General features: G+C 35.7%; 1 protein-coding gene across 3 annotated transcripts in view; it reads right to left on the bottom strand.

Annotated features, from left to right (window-relative positions):
- Positions 1-10: 10 nt before the first annotated feature.
- Positions 11-27986, bottom strand: part of HOOK3 (hook microtubule tethering protein 3) — a 43335-nt gene continuing 15359 nt past the window's right edge. The window contains exons 6-24 of one of the 3 annotated variants that reach the window (XM_072404574.1): positions 27363-27430; positions 26845-26907; positions 26664-26747; positions 24830-24892; positions 23393-23556; positions 22813-22953; positions 20388-20589; positions 20192-20302; positions 19005-19092; positions 17313-17382; positions 15802-15942; positions 15591-15678; positions 12725-12759; positions 11716-11798; positions 11124-11224; positions 10896-11000; positions 9366-9437; positions 7735-7871; positions 11-3204 (exon numbers count right to left, since the gene is read on the bottom strand). In XM_072404574.1, coding sequence (XP_072260675.1) covers positions 3189-3204; positions 7735-7871; positions 9366-9437; positions 10896-11000; positions 11124-11224; positions 11716-11798; positions 12725-12759; positions 15591-15678; positions 15802-15942; positions 17313-17382; positions 19005-19092; positions 20192-20302; positions 20388-20589; positions 22813-22953; positions 23393-23556; positions 24830-24892; positions 26664-26747; positions 26845-26907; positions 27363-27430 — 1832 coding nt within the window. In that variant the 3' untranslated portion in view covers positions 11-3188. Of the gene's footprint in view, positions 7872-9365; positions 9438-10895; positions 11001-11123; positions 11225-11715; positions 11799-12724; positions 12760-15590; positions 15679-15801; positions 15943-17312; positions 17383-19004; positions 19093-20191; positions 20303-20387; positions 20590-22812; positions 22954-23392; positions 23557-24829; positions 24893-26663; positions 26748-26844; positions 26908-27362; positions 27431-27986 lie in introns of all 3 variants that reach the window. The other 2 variants (XM_072404575.1, XM_072404576.1) reach the window with 2 other exon arrangements.

The raw sequence follows: 27986 nt of genomic DNA, 5'->3' as shown, positions 1-27986 counted from the left end.
TTCAGGAGAATTTCTTTTAAAATAGTTTATTTACAAGTTCCTTAACAAAAGTACACTTCTGTTTACACTGGAAGAATTGTGTGAAAAACTTACATTTCATGTTCAAAATGATATCCATTCATCATATATACACAAATCTCATCATCACCAATTCCAACATTCCTGCTATGTACTGCTGAACCACAGAGGATGAATTCCTTATTACATATAATGGAATCAAAGACATTTTTTTCAAGATGAAACCCAATTGGCGGCCATAATAAGGCAAGAAACAATGCTTGCTAGTCAGCCCTAATTCATTATGTATGACTGTATATGAGACGACAATAAAAATGCTCTAAGCCCCCCTAAGTGGACGGAAATTGCAGCCATTTTTCACCAAACCTCAAAACTTAAAAAGAGAATATTCTGATCCTAAAAGTAAAGGATTCTAGGTCAGCAAAACTTACATATGTAAATAAACTTTGTGTGGAATTTTACATTTACACTTTACAAACTCTGAAGACAACATTCTAGAGTTTCTAGTGTATATGACGTTTCCTGGCCAGTTGTACCTAGAATATATGCAATAATTTTATGTGACCTCTTACCTAGAGGACATCACCTGTGATCACTGGACAGAGTCATTGTTACTTTACTACCTGTAGGACAATGCTATTCAAATTCTGACATAGATTCATTGATTTATTCAGTTTTGGGCTAGCCATAGATGTGAATATGTCTTCCCTAGATTTCCAACCATCACCTGTTAGTGTTAGAAACAAGAGCACTTAAAAATACCTTTTAGGGAATCCCTTCTATAATTGCTAAATACAAAGCATACAGTACAATAACATGGTGGTCAATAGTTCTTATATTGATGGCCAGGGAGAAGAATGTCATTCTTACAGATAGCTAAAAAGATAATTGGTGTCACTTAAACTGACCTGAGAGGCACAAACTGCTCATTGCAAAAGGAAGCCCTAGCAAGTCCTGATCTAATCAATAATACATGACATGATAATGACATAATTATATAAGACACCCCTAGTCTGGTATTGGGAATAAAGTGGACACAGCCACCTTTTTATTCATACAAAGTAAGCTGTGAATGATATAGCACTTAATGTACACTTGTGCAATACGTTGTCAAGTATTGCAGTGTCTTTATAGAACAGATATTCTGGACCCGGCCCCCAATGACACGAATTATGTCATCTACTATTTAGAAGGAAGAATGGATAGGATATCTATCTCCTGATGAATTGTGCCATGTATGACAGTGCTTTGTTCTAATTGGGAATTATATACTAAAGTATGTTTTTTTAATTAATGGTTTATTACAATAAACTTTACTAATGAACCGCAACTATCCAGTCCAACTTTAGATCCCGATAGGTCCACTTTAACGCACAAGCAATAATGAGCATCTGAACTGTGAAACTGCTTGCTATTTTTGTGCAGTTATTTACCAAAAGGCTAAAAAAAAAAATCACAAACTATAACCAGTATTTGTTCCCTTTTCTTTATTTAAAAGGGTTTACAGATCAGAAGATTTACATATCTCTCAATGTCCTTTAAAATTTTAGCTAGAAATCTTCCCATTCCCCTACGTTGATACCAATGTGCCGAAACTGGTAAAAACTGGGAAGAGTAGAAATTGATCACTAAACAAATTAATTCCCTAGGAAGTAAGCTACACAGTAGCATGAAGTAACAATGAATTATGGCGGCTAAAACCAAAGGCTGCCCCATTGTTGCATCAGGAAGAGATCAACTACTACTCTTCCGTAATTTATCACAAGTGATTTTAGTCCTTTGGCTGAGCTACTAAAGGCAGTCCTAGCTTGGATGTTGCAGCATTATCTGAATACAACCAAAGTCACAACCTATTTGAACAAAACTCATCTTAAACAATATGCAACAAAATGTAACAGAATGCAACAGAACATGCAACAGAATGTAACAGTAAATGTTGTGGTTCTATACATAATACTGTCATAAAAAGTTTCATTATAATATACAATAAAATGGGAAAAATTGGAACCTTTGGCTCCCTGTGTTGAGATACAAATGTGCGGATATAAATATATCAGGTGTTAGGTAGAAATATATTAAAGTATGAGCACGGTTTATTTAAATAAATGCTAAGGCAGCCATTATATGCAAATTAATTACATGGTATATCGGAAAAAAATTATCAATAGCTTGTTATATTACCATACAATAGGCAGTATCATATAACTTAAAATAAAATCTTATTTAAGAGAGGTTACTATGTAAACAAAAAAATTCTGTAACAGATATATGCACAAAGTAAAAAAAAAATGGTATTATACAACAAAAATGTAAAACAAAAATTGAAAAACTCTAGAGAATCCCTCCATTTTGCTTTGTGGCATTGTATTGGTATGGAAAGTGGTAATATAAACACTCTGGTGAAAGAAGCCTAGGCCTAAACTACTGCTGACTATTCAGGTGGTGCCAATAGGATTCCAAACGTAGTACAATTCCTGGTAATACCGTATGTTTTTGTCTTTTTTTTTTAGTCATTACTTCCTATTAGTGTTTTTTCAAGTCAGTATTAGGTTTGCCAGTGAAAAAACTTCAGATGTGGATTGAAGCTGGTATGCTTAAAAATTCTCCCACTATAATTATGAAACAGGAACCCCCGTCCCATTGGCGTTTCTGACTTTGTACTACCCTAGCATAATAAAGCCAGCAGGAGCCTGACTCGCTCTGCTTTATTTAGAATAAAGCATGATACATGTGGGTGCTCAGGTGTTAAGATCTTATTGATAAGTCCCCAGGAGATTTAAAAACACAGAAGGCAATTTTATCTGTCATTAAATATAAGTTTGTGGTTTCTATCCCTTTAGATTGGAAAACATGACGTACCAGTTGTCCCTAAAGACCACAGCTAGAACACACAGTGTTAACCAAACGCCTTTAATCAACTAGAATGTGGCTCATATGATGGGACAGACTTTTAAGTGTAAGCTCTTATTAGTAAATTAAAAAGCAGAAAGTAAAATACACAATACCTGCAAATCAGGGTGTGACAACAGTATTGGGTGCTTAACGTAGAAGCGTTAAAACATAGCAAGCAAGCACAGTTAAACCACAACCCCTATGGAAGTTGGTTAGTCTGCAGGTTAGGCCGTCCGAACATGCAACGAGCAGCATTTGACTGCAAAACCATGCCGCGATCATGCAATCACATCACTGCAAATAAATAGTAAGGAAAATGTATTAATTAAACAGAAATAACAGAAAATCTAGAATTTAAACACTGTCCTGTGTATAAAGTGACAGTTAAGTTAGTACTATGATCATAACACCCATACACCTTGATTTTCTCTTTTCTCATTTTATATTCCTTGCAGCTTATATTCTCTCTTGTTTTATGGTATTGTCTTCTAGGTTTCACTATTCGTATCTTAGGGTTTAGGTTTTATAAACAGTGGCAAAAAGGTAATCCCTGTAGCATGCCAAAATCACCTTGGTTATTACTGTCCTATTTATATAGGTATTCTATATGAATTATTATTAAAATAATGGAGCTCCATGTACCCCCACCACCACCACCATAGTAGGGTCTTCCTAATGTCAGAGGACCCCCATTTCAAACATTGGTCTTTTTATGTCCCACCATTTACTCTTACACTATATAGTCAAATAGCATCTTTGATGTATTCACAATTGGTAAGCTCATGATGTCCCCAACCACTCATTTTACCCAAATGCTCTTTCCATTGCATTATGTAAGATGTTAACCGTCTTTACACAGCAGACTATTGTGACTTGTTTGGCATTTCACATTTCAGACATATTGAAACTGAAAATTGTAATACCCACAGAAGTCACTGGTGCTAATGTATCACATCTGGGATGTGCAGAGAAGAGTATTCATTAGCTCAATCACAAAATACACAGCTACAGTCTAAGTTGCAGATCTTAAGTGAAATTAAAGGGAAAACCCTTTCCGTTTAGGTTAATCTATACAAGAACTGACACAAAAAGTATTACATGTCGTGGCATGAAAACATAGAACTGTTTGTCTATTTTTCCCCAAGGTACAACCAGCATCTATGGAGAACTTGCTTGATATGAATATAACAGAGCACTGTTTGCAAGTACAAGCAAAAATAAAAAAAAGTTTGAGGATCTTGTATTTCTAAATAGAATTATCAAAAGCCCTTGGGTAGATATACTCATATATTGACCGGTCATTTGTTAACTGTTCCTGCTCTTTACCTAATAACTATGACTACAACCATAGGATGGTTTGCCATATTTTTAGGGGCTTACTGGGTTGGCCAAAGATTTTAAAATCTTTTGACCGGTAGTCCCATTGCAGTACTGTGACTTTGGGTTAAATACAGGAACCTCTTGCTGACTTCATCCCAATTTCATGGATCTTTGCAAGAAAGAGGGAGAAACAATGATCTGTTTTTCTTGATTTCTACACAGGGAACATAACGTTTTTTTCTTACAATCTGCCATAAAGGCTTAACAATGCTGGCAGTATCTATCAGAATCACTGAAGTACCATAAGGTCTCAGGGGAACTCCACATTAACCAAACTTCTAATTCTGCTGTTATCCTCAGACATCCAATGACCACCAGTATAATAAGCCATTGGAATGCTAAGTCCATATAGAAGCCATTCAAATGCTTTATCACAGAATATACAAAAAGGTTTCAGGAATCTTTATACATTATATAAATATTGATGGTAGGCCTGGAAAAGTGATTTGTCATTACGTTTTTGTGCTTTTACACTTAAAAAGAAACTGGTCATAAAAAGAAAAGGCCATAACCAAGCTTCCATATGAAGTATCTTGCTGCCTGGCCCTCTTCAATACTTTGGACCACCCAATAAAGGACACCCTACATTTCCTTTAGCCAAGTAATACAACTAAAAAACTGGCAGGGCATCTTAAAAGCCAGTTAATTAGTATCGTCAGAAAGAGATCAGCACTGGAAGATCCTACATTTCAAATCATATAGTTGACTTCAGCTTCCCTACCCAGTTAGTATACACCAGGGCCCCATACACAAGTCATTTTCAACACCAGACTTGGCTCTCAACTTAGTAAAAGTGAATGGCTGGTTGGAATGAGATGTAAACCCAGTATCTTGGGCTGAATTATATTAGTATGCAGTATTTTGAACACACCAAAGGTGACATCACTTTAGAACTAAATTGAATTCGTCTATATGACATATGACAAATTTGACTGGACAAAATAAGTTATTTTATGTTGGCAATCTATTTAGTGGTAAATGAAACATGAGGATCATTCTAAGAATGCTACCACATATGTTAGTATAATCTGCTTATTTGTATGCCTACATCTAAATGTTCATACATGGAAGCCTAAGGACACATAACTGCTCTACCATCAAACATTGCATACGTATCCATGCAGCACCATTACCAAAATGTAATATTGTTTTGCATTAACCTTTAAATGATAGCAAGTTCATTATTGCAAGAAAAATTATCTGTTTTTGCACCATAAAAAAATTCATACCTAACTCTCCTACATTTTTGCAAGCTTTCTAGTACTTCAAAGGAAATACATTGTCAAAAACTTTAAGGCAATAAAATAGTTGAATACGAGGTAATATACCCTGCTACAAACTGGCTTTTTTTCAGTTAACAGTACTTCATTTTGTTTGTTATGACTTTGTCTAGGCCCAGTCTACATAATGAAGCCAGAGCTGGCAACCCCCAACAGAATTACAGTGCTGGTTTTCATAGGAGATTTAAGAAGACTGAGAAGTTCAACCTATTGTCAAAATAAAGCAGACATAATTTAAAGTGGACAAAATATGCATTTGTATGTTTACCATATTGCTGTGTGTGGCATGACCTCTGTATGCTCTGTATGGTGTGGCAAGATATGAACAAACCTAACGAGACTGCTCAGGGTATGGGGTGTCCACGTGTAAGGCAATAAAACAGGTAAAGACAAGCCATATATATACTTCTACATAAGTTCCAAATGAAAAAAAATATTAATTAAGCATCTTTTATGGGTTTTACCCTTTTACCTCTGGCATTTACCTAACAGTAAATGACTAACAAGTGAAGCAGGCACCCCTCTTAGGAATGGTTCATGTTTTTTTTCACCTGTTAGCATTCAATTTCAGCTACTTCATTCACTTATTTAGAAGCTGTCTACTGCCTGGTCATGCTTCGGTTGTGAAGCATAAAAATACTAGCACCTTCTTTTCCATTTCATGCCGATATAGGTTTAAAAAAAAAACAGTCACCTACTTATGTTATTGTCATTTGTAACCCTTTTGTCTGCGCATAGCTGTGGGCTTCATTTTCTGTAGAATGTAAGCAATCAACTGCAGTAACCAGTGATCTCATTGAAAGTGTAGTGAACTAATTTGTCTGCATCCCATGAACTGTTATATAAAAAAGAACCTTTTTAATGATTTTTTTTCCTGTTTTTTTATGCAAACTTCCAGCCAGCTTTAGGGTTTCATGAAGTTCCAAGAATTCTAATCTCCCCCAGCAATAAATGCTAGTAAAATAGTTACAAGTTTAGGAACTCAAACATGCAAGAAGCATTTAACCATGTAAAGTGCTACTTTGACATTATTAAAACCTTCCACAAGTAGACTACCTAAATACTACATAAAGTGGCACAAATACTCTCAACTATAAACCAATGTGAAAAAAAAAAAGTTCTAACAAAGTGGGATTGCAAGGTATTGGCAAATTATATTTTTTTTCTATTGTTTCTAAGAATTTTGTGAAAACAAATTCAGTCACTAAATTGTTTGGAACAATTTTCCCCAATGGCAGAAGCTGAAAAGGGGATAACAAATTAATGTAAGATTCCATTGACAAATCTAAAAATGGTGGTTATTTAGGAATCCAGTTGTGTGGTATGGGGAATTTAAGTGGTCATACAGTACAGTGCATTCTCACAGGTTGCTAGTGCAATGGGCAACCCTCCAGCCAGCCTAAATGCAGCACTTTATTATGTACATACTCCTGAAAATACACATTCTGTGCATAGAATGGGCAGTGCTGGATTCAGTCCTCTCAGTCTAGGCCCTTCAAACACATTAAGAGATACCACACTGATTTCTGGGCACATGCTTACACGTATCAACATTCGGGGGAAGAATATGTACAAAAGAAGTAGGTTAAGACGTTCTGGGCCTATGACCACCATGTATACAATGGTTGCCATGACTGTATTTATACACCATCAGGCCATGGAGACAAAGGCCTGCAGATCACAGAGCACACTGTAGGTAAACTGTCACTGCATGCATTTCATACTGGTACATTTCTTGTCATGTGACGTGTGATGTTGTATCCAGCTGCTCTGTGAAAGTTCTGCCTGGTGGAACCAGGAGTCTGAGATAGTTAACAGTAATTGTCTTCATAGCACTGTGGTGTTGGTTTAAAGTATACAATACACATATATTTTCTCTCCATGTAGGCAAGTATTTACTGCCTGCCGCGTTCTTCATAAAATTACACACAAAGACATTTCAAAAGAGCACTGTTTGTAAATAAAGTTAAGAAATATGATGTTCTCGGCTCACAAATTTGGCACGGTCAAAGCAATTTAAAATTGACACATTAATAGGACAAATAAAATCAAGAACACATTTTAAAATGAACAGCTTAAAAGCATACTGATGACTTTTCCTGAAATGCAGTTATGTGCAACATAAAAGGTATGATGCAGGTTTCCCGGTCTAAGTGTCTTCTACCTCGCTGTGGCTGACTGGACGTGCCCTGGGTATGATCTCCTTGAGCTAGTAGCCTGCCGCTGCCTTGCAAGAAATGACTGTCCTGATCCTGTGCTAGCCAGTCTGTCCTCTGCAGCTTTTTTATGTAAGGCCATTCCCTGTGGGGTAAAAAAAAAAAAAAACATAAGAAAAGATGGTTGCAAGGACCTAATACAAGACTATAGGTTTGATACAGAAGGACAAAATTAGTTTGAAAAACAATTGGCCTGGTTTATTAAAGCTCTCCAAGGCTGGAGAGAGGATACACTTTTATCAGTGAAACTGGGTGAACAAAAAAAAACTAGAATGGATCTGGTCCAGAATTGAAAACATTTTCTAACAAATAGCAAATGACTTAAAGAAATCTATTCCAGGTTTTTTAGATCACCCAGGTTTACTGATAAAAGTCTATCCTCTTTGCTTTAATAAATCAGGCTAAATGTCTATAGCAAACATACATAGAAGCTTCAAACAAGTTTCACAAAAGGATTTATATTGGCATTTATTACTGAACTAAATTAATAGAATCCGACTTACCTGGAGGCTACCTCCACCTTTATAATATGCATAAATTCTTAGCTCACAAACAGTAGCTGAAGAATTCTCAGACATATAAATTAGATACAACAAACAGGGAAAATAGCAGCAGCCTAAATAATATAAAGCTAGTATGGACGGTGCAAAATGGAAGTAGTAGATCAGTGAAGGGCCTATTTATTAAGAAGTAATATGGACTAACAACAGAAATACCACTGCTTGAGCATTAATAAATAAATCCTCCTAAAACCCATCTCCTTTCTGCATTTTTACCTCATTTTAATGAACAGAAATGAAAAAGAAAATTTATGACATTTCATAATAAGGTCATGTGTTTCATACAGAATTGTAGGCTCTTTATTTAAGAAATAGAAAACAAAATGCCAATGCCAAATTAAAGTGAAATTAACACTGCAGAGTACCAAATCTGCTCTTATAAATTGGTCTGTAAATGCATGTATGGGCAAACAAGCCCCAAAATAAACAGCGCTTGGGAAGACACTGCCATAGCCCACCAATATAGAGAGGATATGTTCTTCCTGTATAAAAAGCTATTTACTACAAGCAGCATAGGCACTTCATTTAAAAACCACTAGATAGTTTTACAAATATATTGTTTAGTGTTCAGCATCACAATTTCATAAAAAGATGAGTCGTTTAGGGGATTTAAAGTTAGGAAACCACATGTGTGTTAGAAAAATATTTCTGCAACCTTTTGGTTTTAAATGCTGTTCAGTTAAATATTACCTCTGTTCTATCTTTTCCTGCTACAAGTAACTGCAGATGGAACAACTGAGCGGTCGCATTACCCTACTATCAGGTTAATGGTGGCCTGCATTTCTTGTCTGAACTTAACCAAAATTGTTTCTAAGATAGTCAGATCAATATGATATATTCTGATTGGTTTCTATAGACTGTAAAAAAAACATGCACCATTAGTCACTTATATTGCTCCATGTAATAAATTTCATGCAAGCAAAGAAACACAATAATATATGACACAAACAACAGCATTTTATGACTGTAGCCATCTTAAGCATCTTAGTTTAATTTCCAATAATAAAAAATATTCTTACCATGTTATACCATGCACTGACAATCAGTTTCTCTTCCTGATCTCGCTGGGTTTTGGTTTTTTCAAACTCTTTCTGAAATGAAATATATTAAATTAAGGGTATAAAATGTACAATCATACATTTAAAAAACCCAGAAGACAAGCCAATAAAGAAACAAGAAAATAAAAACCAAACTAATGTTCATGACATAAATGCATTTGCATAGTTTAAACTGTATTTTGTACATAATGTGTAAAATTCACACTGAAAACCAACCATATTAGGTTTACATTGAAAAAGATGGTGTGGTGAAATGTGACAGCATGAACATAGCCCTGAACTAAATCCTACTGAACACTTTTGAAAAGGGCTGCTCACAATTTTGAATTTGGGGGTCCAATAAACTCCTATAAGTGTATTAGTCAGGTGTCCCCAAACTTTGGTTATTTATTATTTAAGCTCCCTCCTAAATCTAAAAGTCTTTTTCCAAAACTCAAGTGACTAAGAATGCTTTATTTTTCTAACGCAGGTTAGTAATAAATTCCTATATACATTGGAAAGCCCAGCTTAAACAGAGTAACAAATACTTTCCACTAGAGATATGCATGTTAGCAGGCTAACTTTCAATCTTCTGGAGGATCAGAATGTATCACGTATAGGATAATGCACCTAACATGTACCTAGCACCTACAGTGATTTTTATTAGTCTCAAAATACATAACAGATGTTGGTAATAAAAATGTGTATGAACTGCCAAGTTTTACTAAATGTTACTGGGCTGACAATTGTCCAAAAATGTATGGACAGTACACATAGGCTGATTATCTTCTAAACCCTACAAAAGTTTTTTTTTTCCAAGCATTTGAGTAAAAGCCAGCTGAAATGTTGTCATGAAATTATCAACCTCAATGTCAACTAATGATGTAGAAAGTCATTGGACCATTGTTAAAGCTGAAGCTTATTATTAGCCAACAATTTCCTAAAAATGGGAAGCTGCAGTAATACCATATGTGATGTTGAGTCTCCATGATTAAAAAAACATTGACATTCTTCAGCCAGGAAATGAGCCAGGCTTTATCAGATTTGCTACACACTGTGCAACACTAACTGTGTGCAATGAAATCTGAGTGGTGAAGAGAATAATGTACAACTGTGAAAGCTCAGGGTAAAGCTCAACTTTAATATTAAAAAATAAATAGAGCTACCTGTAGCTTGAGCTCTCTGACTGTTTAATCCTAAAAAGCAGAGTCTACTCACTAAGCCCCACATTTTTTGTTTGAGTCAATTAGTGTTTAAGCTGTTGAAACAAACTAAGTATGAGTGGTTGTGTAGTTTAGCAAAGGAACACCAGGAAGAGCTGGCAACACATAGTGGGAACAACATAACAGGAAATTAGGTGCGCATTTTTGGCAGATAAAAAAGTTTCTTTTTTTTTCTTAGTGGGGTTGTTAAAGATAAGAGAACACAATATGATACAAAAATTGTGCATATATTGCAAAAAGTACTGCATGTTTTTTATTTTTTGGGGTATTTATATTGGCTCTAACTCACCTCTAAAGAATGAAACATTTTGTCCCTTTCTTGTAGCTGATTTTTTAAAGATTGTATCTCTGGTCCTGATCCTTGATTCTGTTTTGGATCTAATGTGCGAATAACCTGTAAAAATGAAATAAAAATTATATGTTAGGCAACATTTTTTATAGGAGTAAATATTGCACGTCCTCCATAACGTACAACAGACATACCCAAGAATGCCAAAACAGTCAACACTTTACTTACACTTTTTGCTTTCTCTAGATATTTTTTGTAACGTTCTTCCATTTGTTTCATGTCTTCTTCTTTCTTCCGTAATGCTTCCTGTAGCTCTTCAATTTTCATTGCTTTATTTTTAGTTAAAGAAAACAGACAATTAAGGTAATGACTTTGCAACATAGGTAATTATTATTTCCCCCAACTAACACAAATTTCCAGTTACACAGAAGTAGGAAAGACTTATATTAAAAGTAAATAGAGCGGTAGGGAAAAAGTGTAGTTATGCAATGAAACCTATCATCTTTCTTCACTATGAGTATATAGTCTTTGTAAGCACTTTTCACTGCCTTTGTTTTTAATAAGAAAATATTGCAAAAGCTTATATATGTCTTTTTTTTCTGCTGTTTATGGTTTAATTCTAAATGTAAAAGGCAAATTTGGAGTATGTGGATGTAACATCAGCACAAACTTACAAAAACAAAGAGGTTCTTTTTTTCAGTTACCTTGATCTGGTGACTTTAAACACCTCTCCTAATTCAAATTCTGGGACATAATAAAGTTCTGAGCACACCCTTACCTCACCCTTTGGCTAAAATAAAGAAACAAAAATGCCACCTACAGCTGTTGTTATAACGTGGCTCCAGATCTTCAATAATTGCTCGCTTTTTCTGTAGTTCATTGTTGGCTTCATGAAGCTTCTCTCTGCATTTGCAATGGAAAAAAACATTACTGTACATTACTTATAAATGTAGCATTTTCTCCCTTTTCCTGTTCAGTAAAATGCAAAACTGTATCAAGAAACAAAAAGTACAATACCATTGTTTACATTTAGATATTATGTGTATGAGTTTTTTTATGGTATAGTAGAATTTTACCTAGAGAAATGGAATACTGCATTCTTCAATGGAAGGTTGGTGACATCATCCTAGTCTAGGTGTTATAGCCAGAAAAGGGTAAGTATTTTCAGATCACCCTCCAAGTCATTAATTTTTTTTTAAAACAAAAATCTGGTATTTATTATGAGGAAGTATCCAAAGTAAAAGCTACAACACTGCTCCTGCAGCTGTTTGCAGCATTTTGTGGCCAGGGCATTGACAACATCCTTTTAAGTACAAGACTTTTAGACTTGAGCTGAACCGGACAATGTCAGCAGTCAGTCCAGTAAGGCTTTTGGAATGGTTGTAAAACAAAAACGAACAATGCTGGCAGCAGCAGGTTTGCATTCAAGTTTTGATCTAGTTCATTCCTCTGGCAAAACCAGCTATTACATTGCTTTTAGTGCAATGAGGAACACACCAGAAGGGTTAAAATATTTTATGCTTGCAACTAAGCATTAATAATAAGTGTATTTTGTTTTCTTTACTGCAATGTCTACTTTAAAAAAATAAAAATAAATATTTGTAATCTGCTATGAAGCACTGAATATTTGGTGTAGGATGGAAATCATTATGGTAATAAAACAGATTAGTAAAACGTGTGTTTATTAAAGTTCTTATATACCCATTATGTAAGTTATTAAATCATGAAGTTCTTCTAATTAAAGTATTAAAGTGCTGTGCAGCTGGTGCATAAAATTATGAATGTCACTCAACTCTTAAATGGCAAATTGAATTTAAATAAATACTTACAGATGTTCTTCTAGCTTCTTCTTCAAAAGTAGCGACTAAAGAGGTTGGGAAAATGGACAAAATGACAAAATAAAGTCACTCACATATCCTGAACATAAATCTTATCAGTGTATACTGATACAGCTATAACATTACTACAGTTGCAAACCCTTGAAGGTAAAAATCACACTGCTAAATACAAATATGAGCAATTTTACTTGCTAAAAATGATTTGAGTCCACCCAGGTCTGAGAGTAAACACAGCTTTCAACAGAATAAAGCCATGTCAGGCAGGGCCAAAGACTTCCAGGTCAAGTTTGTCAATGAACAGTAAAAAACGAATGTGCTCAGCTCGCTGATCTATCCTTCTACTAGCATATCCCTTGTTCACATGTGTGCACTGCAGCACAACTGACTGCTTCTTTGTTTTGCTTTTTCCTCCTAAAACCAGAGCACTGATATACAAAAGGTTGCAAAAGGCAGATGCCAGATCAAATTAATATACTAAGACTGACTGCATTTAAGACATTCAATTCTGTTTATATATAATAAACTGCTGCATTCAGATATTGTAGATATACATAGAGTTCAGCTTTAACCAGCAATTGTATTACAAAAATAAATACTTACTATTGCCTTGTGTATAAGCAATCCAATTAGCGGAAGCATTGACAAGAAAACCAAAAAAATTAGATTTCACCCCAATTACTCAAATGTTTCAGGTTATTGGTCACAAACACAGGCATACATGGATGATATTGTAGCTTGAATAAAGAAATTCTATATTTTAGAAACACCAAGTCCAGTAGTAAACCCTATGAAAAGGCTGTGGTATATTCTTAGTAATTTGTTTATAAAGGGCATACTATACCCATATGAACATAAGGAGTTTTCTCTAGAGAATGAGACCTGTACATACCAATTACATTAAAAAGTGCAAGCCCTTGTAAAAAATATGGTGGAGTGTTCTATTGCCTGCCATCTTAACAAACCAAGGGTGGTTTTATTTTGACCATTTTCTAAATACATTCCAAGTCTTAAAGAGTAATAGCAGCTACAGAAAATATTATTGCTAAAGGAGTTTTTTTGTGTCAGTGTATATCAGTGCTAACTTTACTTGTTAGTAAAGAACTTGTAAGAAGTGTGACAGTGCCTTTTTAAAGTGGTTGACTACTGCACAGAAGACAAAACTGTCTCCTTGCCTTTGCCTAATATGCCTAACTAAACCCCAGAGATTACCACAAGACTATTCTCTCACATCTACAGAGAAAAGAGAAGAAATTACCTAAACTTCAAATGAATCGTTCATATTGCCTCAAAACAGAATAAAACCATATCCTCAGACAAACATGAAGATTGGGGTGAGAAAATTGGTTTTTGACACATTATAGTACCTTGAATCATCTAGACATAATGGTGAATCATGTAGGGCAGGGCTGTGGTGTCAGAGCCAGACTTGGTACATTTTGTAGGTACACAATAATCGCCTCTGACTCCACATCCTTACATGTAGGGGCTGTGCTGTCCTTACTGATAGAATCTTTTCTACTCCAGAAGATAAACCTCAGACTTTGCAGGGTTCCCAATCACCAGGTATAGCCACCAGCCAACCGTTCAAATTGGATGTTAACACTTTCTCTCCTTCAGAGGTAATTGTACAACATTGTCATTCACTTTTCTTCAGTAGGCTTGTGGTATTTCAGTCAGCCTTTCTCATATCTAATAATAGATTATATTAGATCTTCTGCTTTAAACTTTCCTTTTTATAGCCCTTAGGGGAAATGGGGCCCAACACTGGACGACATAGGGTAGACCTAACAGACATGCCTTTTTGATCTGTTATTAAGAACCCCCACTGAGGTAACCATAGCCACATCTTGCACATTTATTACCTCTTGCAACAATGGAAGAAATAACCACATTTTGTTATGCAGTTATATAGTGGTATGATAAAAAATATAGTTATAAAACAATCTGATTCTATCAAGAAGATATTACTGGTTTTGCTGTTTAAAGCCAATTTTACAGGTTTTCTGTGTGCTGGTGGCTAAAACCATTCTCACTGTAATTTCATTGCAGGGATACACAAAGGCTTTCGAGTTCAAGTTAGGTTATTTAAATAAAACCAGGGATCACTGAAGGATTATCCACTTTAAGGTATCCCAGTGATCTCTGTTGGATTATCCACACTTTCTCAGGATAAAATCAGCCATTACTAAATCCTTGGGTACTTTTTACAACCTGAGGAACTATAGTACCACTAAAAAAAAATTTTGGATCATGCAGGGAATTACAGCAGAAATGGACAGGCGATGGCCCTTCTGCAATAAGCATTCATAACAGCCTGATCGCTCGTTGGAACTGTCAAAAAGTGCTCAGCTGGCAGGATACCTGGCAAACCCAGCTTGTCAATCCCTGTACTTGCATCCCTGCATATATATTTATAATAAAAAAAACAGCATTGCGAGCAGACCAGTCTTTAGTTGTGGAGCTATAGTTTGACTTTATTTGCAATTCGGTAGCCAGTTGTTATGACACATAATTAATTAGGGGTACCTTTGTCCGATATGAAGTTGTAGCAGTTACAACAGATTCTAATTTTATACTCTCCCATACCGTAAAATAAAAACTTTGGCGAACATTTATAAAGCAGAAAATGTGAAATTAGCAAACATCAATTACTGTACTTCACCTGGAAGATACATATGAAGTGAATGTTTGGTGAATGGCACATTTGCTGCTTTACTAATATGCTCTGTTACAGTTTATTATATTCTTGCATATTTTTTAAAGATTTTTTTACTGAAAATTAGGCATATCTTATACGTAATATGTAACAATTAACATCTAATTGAACTGTAAAGTAGCTTAGTGGTAATTTACTTACATCCTCTGCTTTTGCCCCCTGTTCTTGTAATGATTTCTGAAGCTCTTCTACTTGTGACTGTACTTCCAAAAGCCTCTGATTTACCAGCCTAGTTATCAAAAAAAAGGAAGGAGTACATGACAACCCAAAGACATTTTGCTATAAAAAAAACTATTCAAGAAAGCAACACATGCACAGACAAAACACTAAAGCACCATCTGGCCTCTGTTACCTGTTCTCCGTCTCCAGCTCATTTTTCCGCATGTTTGCATCATCAAGCAAGCTTTGTAACAAAGCAATTTTTTCATTGTCTGATCCTTCCTGATTAATTTTTAACATCTTATTTTCATGCTGAAGACGAATTAGCTTCTCCCTAAGGAAATGGGACAAAATTTGTCATACATCTGTTTTTTTGAGCTTGCATTAGGTCAGGCTGCACTGAACTTTACTGCTACGCAAACCTGTTCTACTTTTCATCCACTGTATGAAAAAAGATTTCTAATGGTTTTATAATATATATGATTGAGTTAGCAGCACACATTGCAAATGAAGTCATTTATGAAGGAACAGTACTTTCTTAAAGAAGGAAAAAAATATAAACCACACAAAAACACAATGCAGAAGCTTGCATTCTTAGCATACACTTCGCTTTGACTGTACACCATAAGTCACATTACAAACTATATGCAAACAGACCTGTGCTCAATATTACACTATTACTAAACAGGGTCCTGATTCTGCAGTAGGCTCACACAAGCACTGGATATTTTGAAGAGAAACAGGGACAGCATGATATGTGGTATAGTAGAGATTTGGAAAATAGAAAAGTGTTTTTGTTTTAGATTATTACGTTATCATCAGTACCCTTTAGCAGTGTTATTAATGGTAATCTATTTTAGCTTTGATGAGATGCTGAACATAAAGCTCTCTGCTGTGGCCTATTTAAACAGCAAGATGTTGTAATAAAACAGAAAGCTCTTTAAATCACTCAACAAATACTTTTTAACACTTTACTCTACTTTTACAAAAAAGCCCAGTAACAGATATGTAGGAACATTAGGGCTGATCTACTAACAGTGTTTAGAATGCTTGTAAAGTGAATTAGCACTCTGTAAGGGACAATTCACTTAGCTTAATCAATCATGTGAAGCACTGACAACTTTAGTTATCCAATCACATGCAAACAAAAATCTTGTTTGTTTTTATTTGATTGGGTATTCTATGCAAAGCAAATTCTCTATTCACATTCATTAGGCTAAGCAAATTATCTATATAAAGTGTTACATTTCCCTGTGCTTCCAGGAATGTCTGAGTGACTATATTAATGAAAACAAAAAATGTGATCATTGTGAGCTCCTATGTTTTGACCCAGCTGTGGTGAGTTGTGCTTGACAGCTTAGCAACCATATAAATACTAAGAAAAATAAATAGGGAAGTCAACTGCTGTATACCATAATTACACATACTAATTGCATACAGGTATTAGACTATATTGTCTGTGGACTTTGGTGCCCATCAATACTTCTACAAAAGAAAAAGTTTAAGTTGCCGTAAGTTTACATACCTCGAAAAACTAAATATTGTACTATTTGATGATAAATATGTTTTTTTTTCTTTTATTCTTGCAATACAATTTGAAAAAATGCATCTTAGCAATGTCAGTCCTATAGGACACTTTACCAAGAGGAGTATCTTAGTAAATTTATATAAAGCATTCTGCAAGGTGATAAATCCAACACTTACTTAATTTCTGGTGTTACAATTTCCGCAGCCAGACTGTCCGCCGGCTCCTGGTTACCTAGGCCCATCAAGCCTGATGATATAAATACATAAATAAATAATAAATACTTTGGGGAAAAGACTTAACAAGGTTAAAAATATTACATCTGTATTATTATTAAACAGGTTTTAATTATTATTAAACAGGAACACCAACATATTACGCAGCGCTGTACATTAAATAGGGATTTGAATGGGGGCAATAGTTTAATGCAGCCTTTCTGGACATTTTTAACATGGGGAAACCCTTGAAATAACTATCATGTCTTTGGGGAAAAAATATTTACTATGTCCACAGCTCACAGTAATTAAACTTGGTCCATGGGAAGAACGCTTCTTGCATTGCTGGCCAGTTGGAAGAATGTCATCCTTACAGATAGCCAAAAATATTAACGGCGACACCTAAACTGATCTGAGAGAGACAAACTGCTCATTGCTGTGGGAACTCCAAGCAAATTTTGAAGGAACCCTGATTGAGAAACACTGATCTAATGTGTTCAGGCAGCAGAAACATTTTAAATACAAATAAATTATATGTAGAAAGGTAAAAAAAATATCTACCTATCCTCTATTATTGTGACACGTCAAAGTTAGGCAACCCCACTAGCGGGAATACAAGAAAATAAAGAGGTAGCAGAGATTGGGGTTTTTGGCAATATAGAACATAGTTAAACTCGGATGCATTATACTGTATGATAGTAAAAAGATATCCCAATAATTTATATACGTATATATTTTCTTATTTTTCAGCGATTTTCTATGTGGGGGAAGAAAAGTACATAGTACATATCCTGACAACACATTGGGAAATTTTCTTACCATCATCTAAAAGTTATTAGCATATCTTTTTATGATCATACAGTATAATGCATCCTAATTTGACTATGTTCTATATTCATCATGATTTATATTAAATTAATCACAAACACATATTTGATAATAAGGATATTTATCTCAAAAAACAACTTTAGTTCCATAAAAAAAACAACTGTAACCTTAATGAAAATACAACACTTTCGTCTTGCTTATGGAGACACTGCTATACGCTCTATTTGATGGTAAAATATTTTGTATATATTATTATTATGATCAATTTTTTATTCTTATTTTCCTATGTATCCGTTTCTTGTTACCTCTTTTCACAGTTCATAACATTAATTGCAAGATCCCCTGAAGAAGCCGATAGGCGAAACTCGTCGGGTCGGAAACGTTATTACAGACAATACACTTGTAATCAGGGAAATCTGTGTCTAGTAAATAGGTTTTTCCAACCCAGTGATATTAACTTGGGATCAAACCCACTTAAGTTATTCACTTGTATTAGGAAGAAACTATTGTTCTTTATATAATGTTGAATACAACTTACCTCATAACAATTTTGTTTGCCAAAAAAAAACATCTTTTCGTTCTCTTTATTTTCAAATAAATGATATGGTAAATATTTAGTATAATAACCATTTTTTGTGAGGGCTCTTTTCAGCAAAGGCATCTAGCATCTGAGTCTACCGTACAATAATATTATATTATATATATATATATATATATATATATATATATATATATATATATATATATATATATATATAAATAAAATTTACTCACCAGTACATACTGCGGTTTTATTTCTGCAACCTACACAGATTGTTGGCACTTTACCTGCTGTGGTAAGCTGGCCTTCCTGAGCCTGCACACATCGCAGTTCCTCGATAGTTTCCTTCAGAGAATCCCTTTCTGAACGTAGCCTCTGAGGTAATAAATATAAACAGTAATACAGGATAAGAACTAGGGTAAATTGAGCAATCCCTTATTGTAATAAGCAATTCAAAGGACAGATAGCATGCCACACTATAAGAAAGCTCAGGAACAATTAAAATACTTATGTTGTAGACTGATAAAAAAAAAAAAAATGACCTAGATATTTTATTAGAGTGAGCAGTGCCATTTAGTGAATTGGACCAGTGGTCCCCAGCCTTTTGCAGCTCGCGGACCACTGAATCTACAGACTCAGGACCATGCATGCTAGAGTCCTGTATCAATCAAAGGGGAAGAAACTTCCCCCTTAATGAGATCATAATGCCAGAACCCGCCCACTCTCCCATCACAGGTCTGAGCCTGCGATCCATACAGGAGACATGGTCCGCAGCCACCACTGGTCTCCGTGCTCCTACGGCCCACCTGTCAGACAGCCCAGGGACCAGGGACCCCTACATTAGAACACATTTTGTTATTTAAAGAGTCCCTATCACTAACGACTTGTTCCCACAAAGAAAGCATGGTAAAGGACTGAATAGGGCAGCACACAAAAGCGGACAGAAAAGTGTGCAGCAATACAGGGACAAAAAAGCAATGCAAAGGTAGGAACATTAGACATTGATCTCTACGCAATATCTGATGTCCTTGTGTATTGCACACTATGTAAAATGCAGTGAACAGCACCGTAGACAACATTTTAATAGCATACTTACAATGTTTTTTCTTTTTACACTTGCACTTTTTTTTACAAGTCTATGAACTTGCTGTCAAACTAGTCAAATTTACTAGTACAGCTACATCCCACCAGGCAAGTCATAGCCCTCTCCTCTTGTAGGAGAGTCTAATTACTCTCTGTGCTGGCATCAACTATGCCCCTCCTCTCACCACCCTACATAGCCTTTTCATTAGCTGCTGGTTCATTAAAGCTGCAAGCCAATCTGCAAGCTGCACGAGGATGCCAGTCAAATTAGATGGCTCAGATGCGCATATTTTGAAACTTTGTGTGTGGTGCCTCATCAAACATGTGAATCCAGCCTTAAAAAGCTTAAACATGTAAAACATTGAAAAGTCGGGATATATAGGTTACTTACATCCTTTTCTTTTTGTAAGCTGTCAATTTTTTCTTTTAGCCTTTTGTATTCAAATTCCAGCTTGTCTGCTTTTTTGGATTCTTCTGATAGTCTATTCTGTAACTCAACAACCTGGTTACAAAGTAGTGAAAGTTACAATTAAAACCAAGCATAGTAATAATGACAATTTTAGACCTAATAAAGAATGAGGGTATACCTGTCTTTTATAGGTTTCCAGTTGACTCCGAGCAGCATTGGCTTTCCTGAGCTCTTCTTCTAGGCTGACGGTGTTCTGCATGTACATAGTGTTTTTTTCCTCTAACAGCTTCACTTGCCGTCTTAAATCTCCCAAATCTTCCAACTTCTTCTTGTATGACTCAACCTGACTCTCCAACTTGGTAACTTTATCAGAAGAATGCCTAAAAGGATACAGTGAAAAGAACAAGTAAATGCATCATTCTAAGGTGACTGACTTATAAAACAATGATCCATCTGATTGCCATAAATGTGCTTTTAAACACTTTATTCATCCCATTCATAAAAATGGTAATTAGCTGACAAGCCTAACTCCTTAATCAATAAATCGATAAGCAGAAATTATCAGCCAATTTTTACATAAATGCTTTTGCTGAAAAGGTTTTGCGTTGCAAACTGAGAAACTGTTGATAAACTAGGCAAAATATTTTCCATGCCATAAATGTATATTTGTAGACTTTAACATCTAATTGCAAATCCCCTGGAGATGGTATAACCACCACATTTGTGGTGAACTGGAGGTAGGTGAAGATTGGTGGTGGGGTTGGGGGGACTCAAATAGGTAATAGGTCTCAAATGATTTCTATATCTGTACATAAAAATTAAGGCATAGTCAGGAAAACTAGTTCTAATCCACTGTCTTATCAGTTTATTGCAAAGAACCTGAACTGTCACTAAAAGTGGGTAATGGGGAACCTATGAAAGCATGTCTCAACTGCAAAATTACCATGTTCAAGGACTTTGCAACTTAACTTGTCTTAAAAGTGATCAGATTTTAAAAATTGGTGAATAGGTGGCAATTGTTTTTAAAAATGTAACTTTTGAGAGAATATCTGTAACATAAATCACTCAAGTCTCATCATTTGTTTTAAGGGAACATAAGTCAAACTGCAGAGGTTCAATGATTCCAAAGGTACTTAAGACAGAACTTAAATCAGATGAAGGGGGGACACATAACTGCACTCTCTTTAATAGGTCATCTTTCAAATCAAACTGGACCTTGCAAGATGTACAGTTTTAAACAAATTTCCTTTTTTATGACCTCCATCAGAAACAAACAGATAATGTTTCTTTCCCACTTGTCCAATCAGCAGCTAGGAATTGGGAAATTAAGCCTTGCATAAGATGGAAGTCACTATAATAGCAGCCTAGACAGGGCTAGAGAGTGTTTTACCACCATCCCCTTCACCCATAATACTGGGCCAAGTCCTGGTATATGATGGGAGTTGATTAACCCTGCATCTTCTTACCCAGATAAATAGGGGGGACATAGAGGTTAGCAATCTGTCCTGTCCAGCACTAGGTCCCAGGTTTTAACCTCAGCCAGAGCACTTATCTGCATGGAGTTTGCAGGTTCTCCCAGTGTTTGCCCTGGGTACTCTGGTTTCCTCCCACATCCCAAAAACACGCAATGAAGTTAATTGGCTTTTGCCCAAAATTGACCTTCGACTGTAACTATGGACTTTGTAAAGCACTGCGTAATACTGTAAATCAGACCTATATCAATACTGGATAATAATAACCAAGTATTTTTTTTTGCTCCTGATGGGAGAAAGAATGAGAGGGAGAGAGGCAAGCAGGTGCTGCCCAAGAGGGGGTTATGAGACTGTAAATAAAAAAGCTAAAAAAACAAAGACTGTAGAATTTCCCAAGCACTGAACAGCAGCTACAGCAATACCAATACTGCTATATTTAGGACCCATTCACAAGATAGGGCATGGTATCATTACAACACAATATTCATATGCTGCTGTGTATTGCACAGTAACACACTACAATGCATCTGTTGCACTGTAAAGCAAATGGAACATGTATGATTGTTTGCAACATATGTGTGTAAAGCAAAGCAGCAAGCTCTACTAGCCCTAACCCACTGAACAAGAGTTAAACTGGCATATAAAAACACAGAGGTGAAAAACTGCACTGACACCTGAACCACTAAAAGCAGATAAAGATAATGTCTATGCTAGCATTAACAGAGCTCAAACAGGAAACATGCCTGCAGAGGAAACGGTGTGTAATGTGTCTAAAGCTCTGGGTAGCTTTCATGACTGGCAAATACAAGCCAAAAACATCAAGAGTAGTTTATCAGAAACAAGCACACACCACTACCACAATGATAATATTAAATCAACAGTTGCCCAAAAAATATTTCTTTTGTGTTTTGGACCTAGGGAGTACTGCATATACAGCACAGACAACAAATAAATAAATAAAACACAGGTTTGATATTTTATGATAACTGAAATACATGCTGCTGTCAAACATCTTAAAATATATAATATAGAATTTCAGAATTTGCACCTTGATTGAAAATCCCTAATGTCACCATATTAAGTTGTTATATAATCACTTGTAAATGACATGCACAAGTTATAGCTATTTACCGAAGCACATCCATTTCATCTTTTAATGATTGCGCCTCATCGGCAAGCGTGGTTAAGTCTTCATTTTGTTGTCTCAGCTCTGCAATTTCTTTCTCCAACTCCTCACAGCGTATCCTGTAATCATCTTTGGATGCTTCAAGCCTATAAAACATTAAAGAAAGCATGCTTTTTATACAACAAAATTAAAAGGTCAACAGCTTTGAACAAGTAACTTATATTATATATTATAAGTTATATTATATTCATTTTCTTTTTGCGCATTTTGCTTTACCAGTTACAATGTTTAGATTTCACTGTCTGCACACTACAATATACAATACAAAGAAATCCTTAGAATATAATACCTACATACTCTTCAAAACTTTTTTTTAAGTTTAGTTATTTGAGGTAGACAATGATAACCAATAATTCCACATGTGATCCTTTAACCCTGTGATCTAAAGCGGTTTAATGTAAATCAAAAGGTGAAGCAAGTTTAAACAAAGTGTTACAGCGGCCACAAATGTTAAACAAATTGTGTTATGCAAGGTATTCTTGTTAATAAAGATGAAACTAAAATCAGTGTTTGGAAATGCTCTACCTAAACGTTTCCTCCTGCAACTGTTCAAGTTGTGTTTGGAGTTGTAAATGTCTCCTTCCAGCTGGGCTGTTGGGGTCTTCTAATGAGTCAGACTGATTCAAGCGTTCCATAAGAACCTGGTTCTCAGCAAGCAAGCTGCTCTTCTCTTCCTGGAGGCCTGCAACCTAAAACAAAGCCAAACAACTCACATAAGTGTTCCTGAGCAAAAAAATACTCTACTCTCTCCTGCACAATCCGATACATGCTTGCCACACACAGCAGTTGGATCAGCGTAATGTGTTATCACAACAGTTTTCTATTATTACGTTACTATGTTAAAACATGAACCATTTCCCCTCAGTATTCTCCACAGAAATTTTTAAGCTTGGAAGAAAGAAGCTGTAGGCGGGTGGGGGCCCTTGTTTTGTGACCAAACTCTTCAGTAACCACTCAAAAGCAGCCGGATGGTTACTGAAAAGTGCACGGTGCTGCGCCCGGCTAAAAGGGTCTGGGGAGAACACTGTCCCCAAAATGCCATAGGTATATCCAATAACAAAAAAACTAAATATGCACATGTATGAATCGCCACATCAGCAACTCTAAAGCTTGCTTTAAATAAGCCAGAGGATAAAAAGCAGTGAGATTTGGCGCTGCTTCAAAAACTTACTACAAATTTAGAGTCCCTCTCCCTTTTTGGAGAGATTTTAAGTCACTTCCTGTTGATATGACAGCAAATGAAAGAAAATTACGCCAATGGGACATAAAAAGCAAACAACTGACAGTTTTAACATTTTCCTATTCTATCCAAAAATAATATTTTATTTTATTAGAAGTAAAAGATCATCATAAAAAATGAAACACCCCAATTTCACCACAGGATCATCAGATTTAAGACTGCTTGCACACGCCTACTTCCAACCAACATCATAGACGATAACAGCTGCAGCAGGGGAAGTCCTGCTATGTTTTTTTTTTTTTTTTAATTCTCCATTATATAGTTAAAAGTAACCCAAAAAGGTCATCCAGACTCCTTTTGGCAAAGCATCCAAAGCCCCTTGGTGGGGCATTCAAATAAGCAATACCTACCAAAAAATCTTTTGTTTTTGCTGACCCAATAATTAAATACTAGAGGTCAGCTTGTATGTTTCTTTAAAATGTAAAAGTTTTGGTCCAACTAACCCTGTAGCTTTACAAACCTAATGCTCTCCCTAGCCTTTTGACAACGATGCAGCCTTTTATGTATTGTGCATTGCAAAGAAGCACATGCCTTTTTCATACAATGAGGCTCACAATTCAGTGCAAGATACAATGTGTATTTCTGTAAAACAGTAATTAATTTAAGTGTTAAAGGTATATTAGTATTTCCAACTGAAACAAAACAAGTCAGTGCATATGCAAACCAAAGCCACATTGTGTTAGTAGGTGTAGATGCTGTGGATGTGAACATTCACAATTTACCCTTTCTTCTAGATCATTACATTCATATCTCAGTTTATCTCGCTCCTCTTGGATAAAGTACACCTTCAGATCCACAGGAAGCAAAGTAAAAGAGTAATTAACTAGACTTTTCATTGGTGCAACCACAAAATAACCAAAGGTGATACTGTGTACAATCACTGCATCATAATAAAAGTTTTTTTTTGTTGTATTTAAAGATACCCCTGTAGGTTCTGTATATAGTGATAGTTTAGGTATGGTATAAATGTTCTTCTACTTTATTAAGTTATTTTTACTGAGTGGCTGCTCCCTGGGCTCCTGACTGTGCTCCATTACTATATTTATCTGAGTGCAAACATAATTATTTTTAGAACAGAGTAATAGAACTTGGGCATATAAGCCTACAGGTATGCAAAATGTAATGTTTCTCAGCACCAAAGTAAGGATAGTTTCTGTGTACTTTTATATGAAGGTTTGTATTATTCCGTCCGTGGAGTATGGTTTGAATACAATGAAACTGTCCTTTACATGTTTAAGGAACACATTGCAAAGTAATGGGGTCATTGATATTAAGGGCCTTGCCAACGGCACACAACTGCTCTAAAATAAATACATAAAATAAATAAATTAATAAATAAAACACATATATAGCATAGGGGTATGCTTTACACATGGGCATTTTGCTACACTTTGGCATTTTCATTTCAGTGTGATGGAGAAGAGTTCTAGTACATGACCCGAAAAAAACATTTACCCTGGCCTATCCCATCATGGAATATTCTCTGTGGCATCTAGCTAAAACAGTCAATTTCTATAAAATATTAGCAATATACAATTTTGCTTATTACACCTGTGTACCATAGATTATACACAGATCAAAAACATTTTTCACGGATGTCTTTTTTAATTTTCAAGGGTATGGATTCATTCTAATAAACACAAAAAATGCACACCAGGTTATGGCTGTGCTTTACATCAAAATTGAAATGCTTGTTCTACCTAATTTTTATTTTACCCATAGCCTGGTCACCAGCCGCTGCACTTAATTTTGTAATTCATTTCTTGTATATAATTCAAATAAATATAGATCACATCTGAACAAAAAGCTTGGCATACACGTAGTGATAAGAAACAGATCAAAGATTGGCAAGTATATAACTAAAAAAACCTAGACAGATCCTACTAGGTCCAATTTGGTGGAATTTCCTATCAGAATTGCTTATGACTTTTCAGTTAAATTAATTACTAATCATACTACCCTGTCAAAAAACATGATTTGTTTTGAAACAATCATAGTAAATTGTCCTCTCAATGTTTGATTTCTCTGCCTCACTCTTGCATGCCCAGCTAAGGCCTATGGAGATGGAAAATGTGGTTTAAGAGGTAGACTGCTCCACCAGAGCAGCTTGCAATGTAAAGCATCTAAATACAGCACGTTTTTTGTCCTGTGCATCATGTTTGACAATACAGCGAAGAACACGTACACAAGGAATTTCAGCTTGTGGGGGTTAGCACGTTTATGTGGGGCTGCTGCTCTGGTTATAGTAGTCACATTCAAATTGCAGGAAGGGTTCCCAAGGTCATCTATACAATTCCCTATAGGGACTGCCATGAATCTAGAGGTAAAAAGTTAGTGCAGACTTCACCTACAAACTGAGATGTCAGTTTGAGGGAAAGGATCTTTAGGTGTAAATAAAAGTGTGTCCAAACAAATGGCCACGAAGAAGCAAAAACAAAAAAAATAAAGCAAAAATGAAAAAATAAGTAACTAAATATTATGCACATGAAAAATTGCATTTTATTTTAACATTTTACTGATATAGTAGCCAGGAAGCCTTTGGACAGGAATACTAACCTGCATGTCTAGCTCATGGCACCGCTGGGCAATTTCTTCTTTTGCTGCCAAGGCATCATTGAGCTCTTCAGTAATTTTCTTTAACTATTCAGAAAGAATCATTATTAGCCAAAAGTAGACGTTTGGAACAGTTACAAAGCACAGTAAAGTAGCTGGTCTTTAGTGTGAAAAAAGGGGTTACCTGTCGGTCAAGTTCAGCATAAGCATCTGTTCCTATCGACACTGGTGTTTCTTTGCTCATTAGCTGTAAGGAGGTCAAAAAGAGTTAAAGAACGGCAAGCTCCAAGGTTTTCAGCCTTTTTTTCTCCTAATAGTGTAAATGAATTCACAGCAGCATGTTCCATTTAAACACATTCAATTTTAAGAAAACAAGAAGAAACAGCATGAATTATTGAAGCCAGTATGGGAAGGTGAGAGCTTAGCCAGGGTTCTCGCCTCATGGGCCCTGAATTAAAATACATGCTGAAAGTGCAAGTAAAAGATGCTGTAACAAGTTTGGACAACATTTACAGTGTCAGAAACAGAAATGCTGGTAATATCCCCTGCTGGGACTGTTTGCTAGGGGCAAAACACTTTCTATTATGAACTTACTTTATACTCAACTTGTTTTTTTATTTTGCCAATAGTTTGTCCACATTATTTCTAATTAGGGTTGGAGGGAATAACTTTGAATGTAATAATAGTGTGTTTTTAGCTTACCTCCTGGATGGCTGTCATCACCATATGTTGCACAGATTCTTCCATCATCATGATGGTCTGAATGTACTCTAGAAGTGGAATATGTGAATTTAAAATGAATTAATAACAATTGTTTAGTTTTAGGAAAGCCAGTTTCAGAGTCTTCATCCTCATTTCTCAGGATTTAAAGAAACTCTATCTATTTAAATCCAGGGCAGATTGATGAACACCATTAGAGAAGCACAGTAAACACCAGATTTTCGCCCAAGGCAAACACAACAGTCCGTCGCAGGCAACAATCATCTGGTGTGTGAACAGTCCTTTACCAATAAACAATTATGCAGATCAGGATCCAGATGTTAGACTCTACGTTACTGTCATGACAGGTCTCTATCAAATAACGAGTGTACCCTATTTAACCGTTTTCTCATCCCATAACATAGTTTACCTTAAAGCGTAAGTAAACCCAAAACAATAAAATCACACTTACTTTTAATCCCACAGATCAGTCTGTCCACCAGAAGATTTCCTCTATTGCATCCTGCGTCGTCTTGGTATCCGTGTTCAGCCCGGCGCAGAGGGGGCGCCAGGCGCCACCATCTTCTCCTCCTTTCATCACCCTACGTCACCCAATCTCACACTGTG

The sequence above is a fragment of the Pyxicephalus adspersus genome, chromosome 3, assembly GCF_032062135.1.
Source record: "Pyxicephalus adspersus chromosome 3, UCB_Pads_2.0, whole genome shotgun sequence".
Taxonomy (NCBI): Eukaryota; Metazoa; Chordata; class Amphibia; order Anura; family Pyxicephalidae; genus Pyxicephalus; species Pyxicephalus adspersus.
This window is presented reverse-complemented; position numbering and strand designations above follow the sequence as displayed.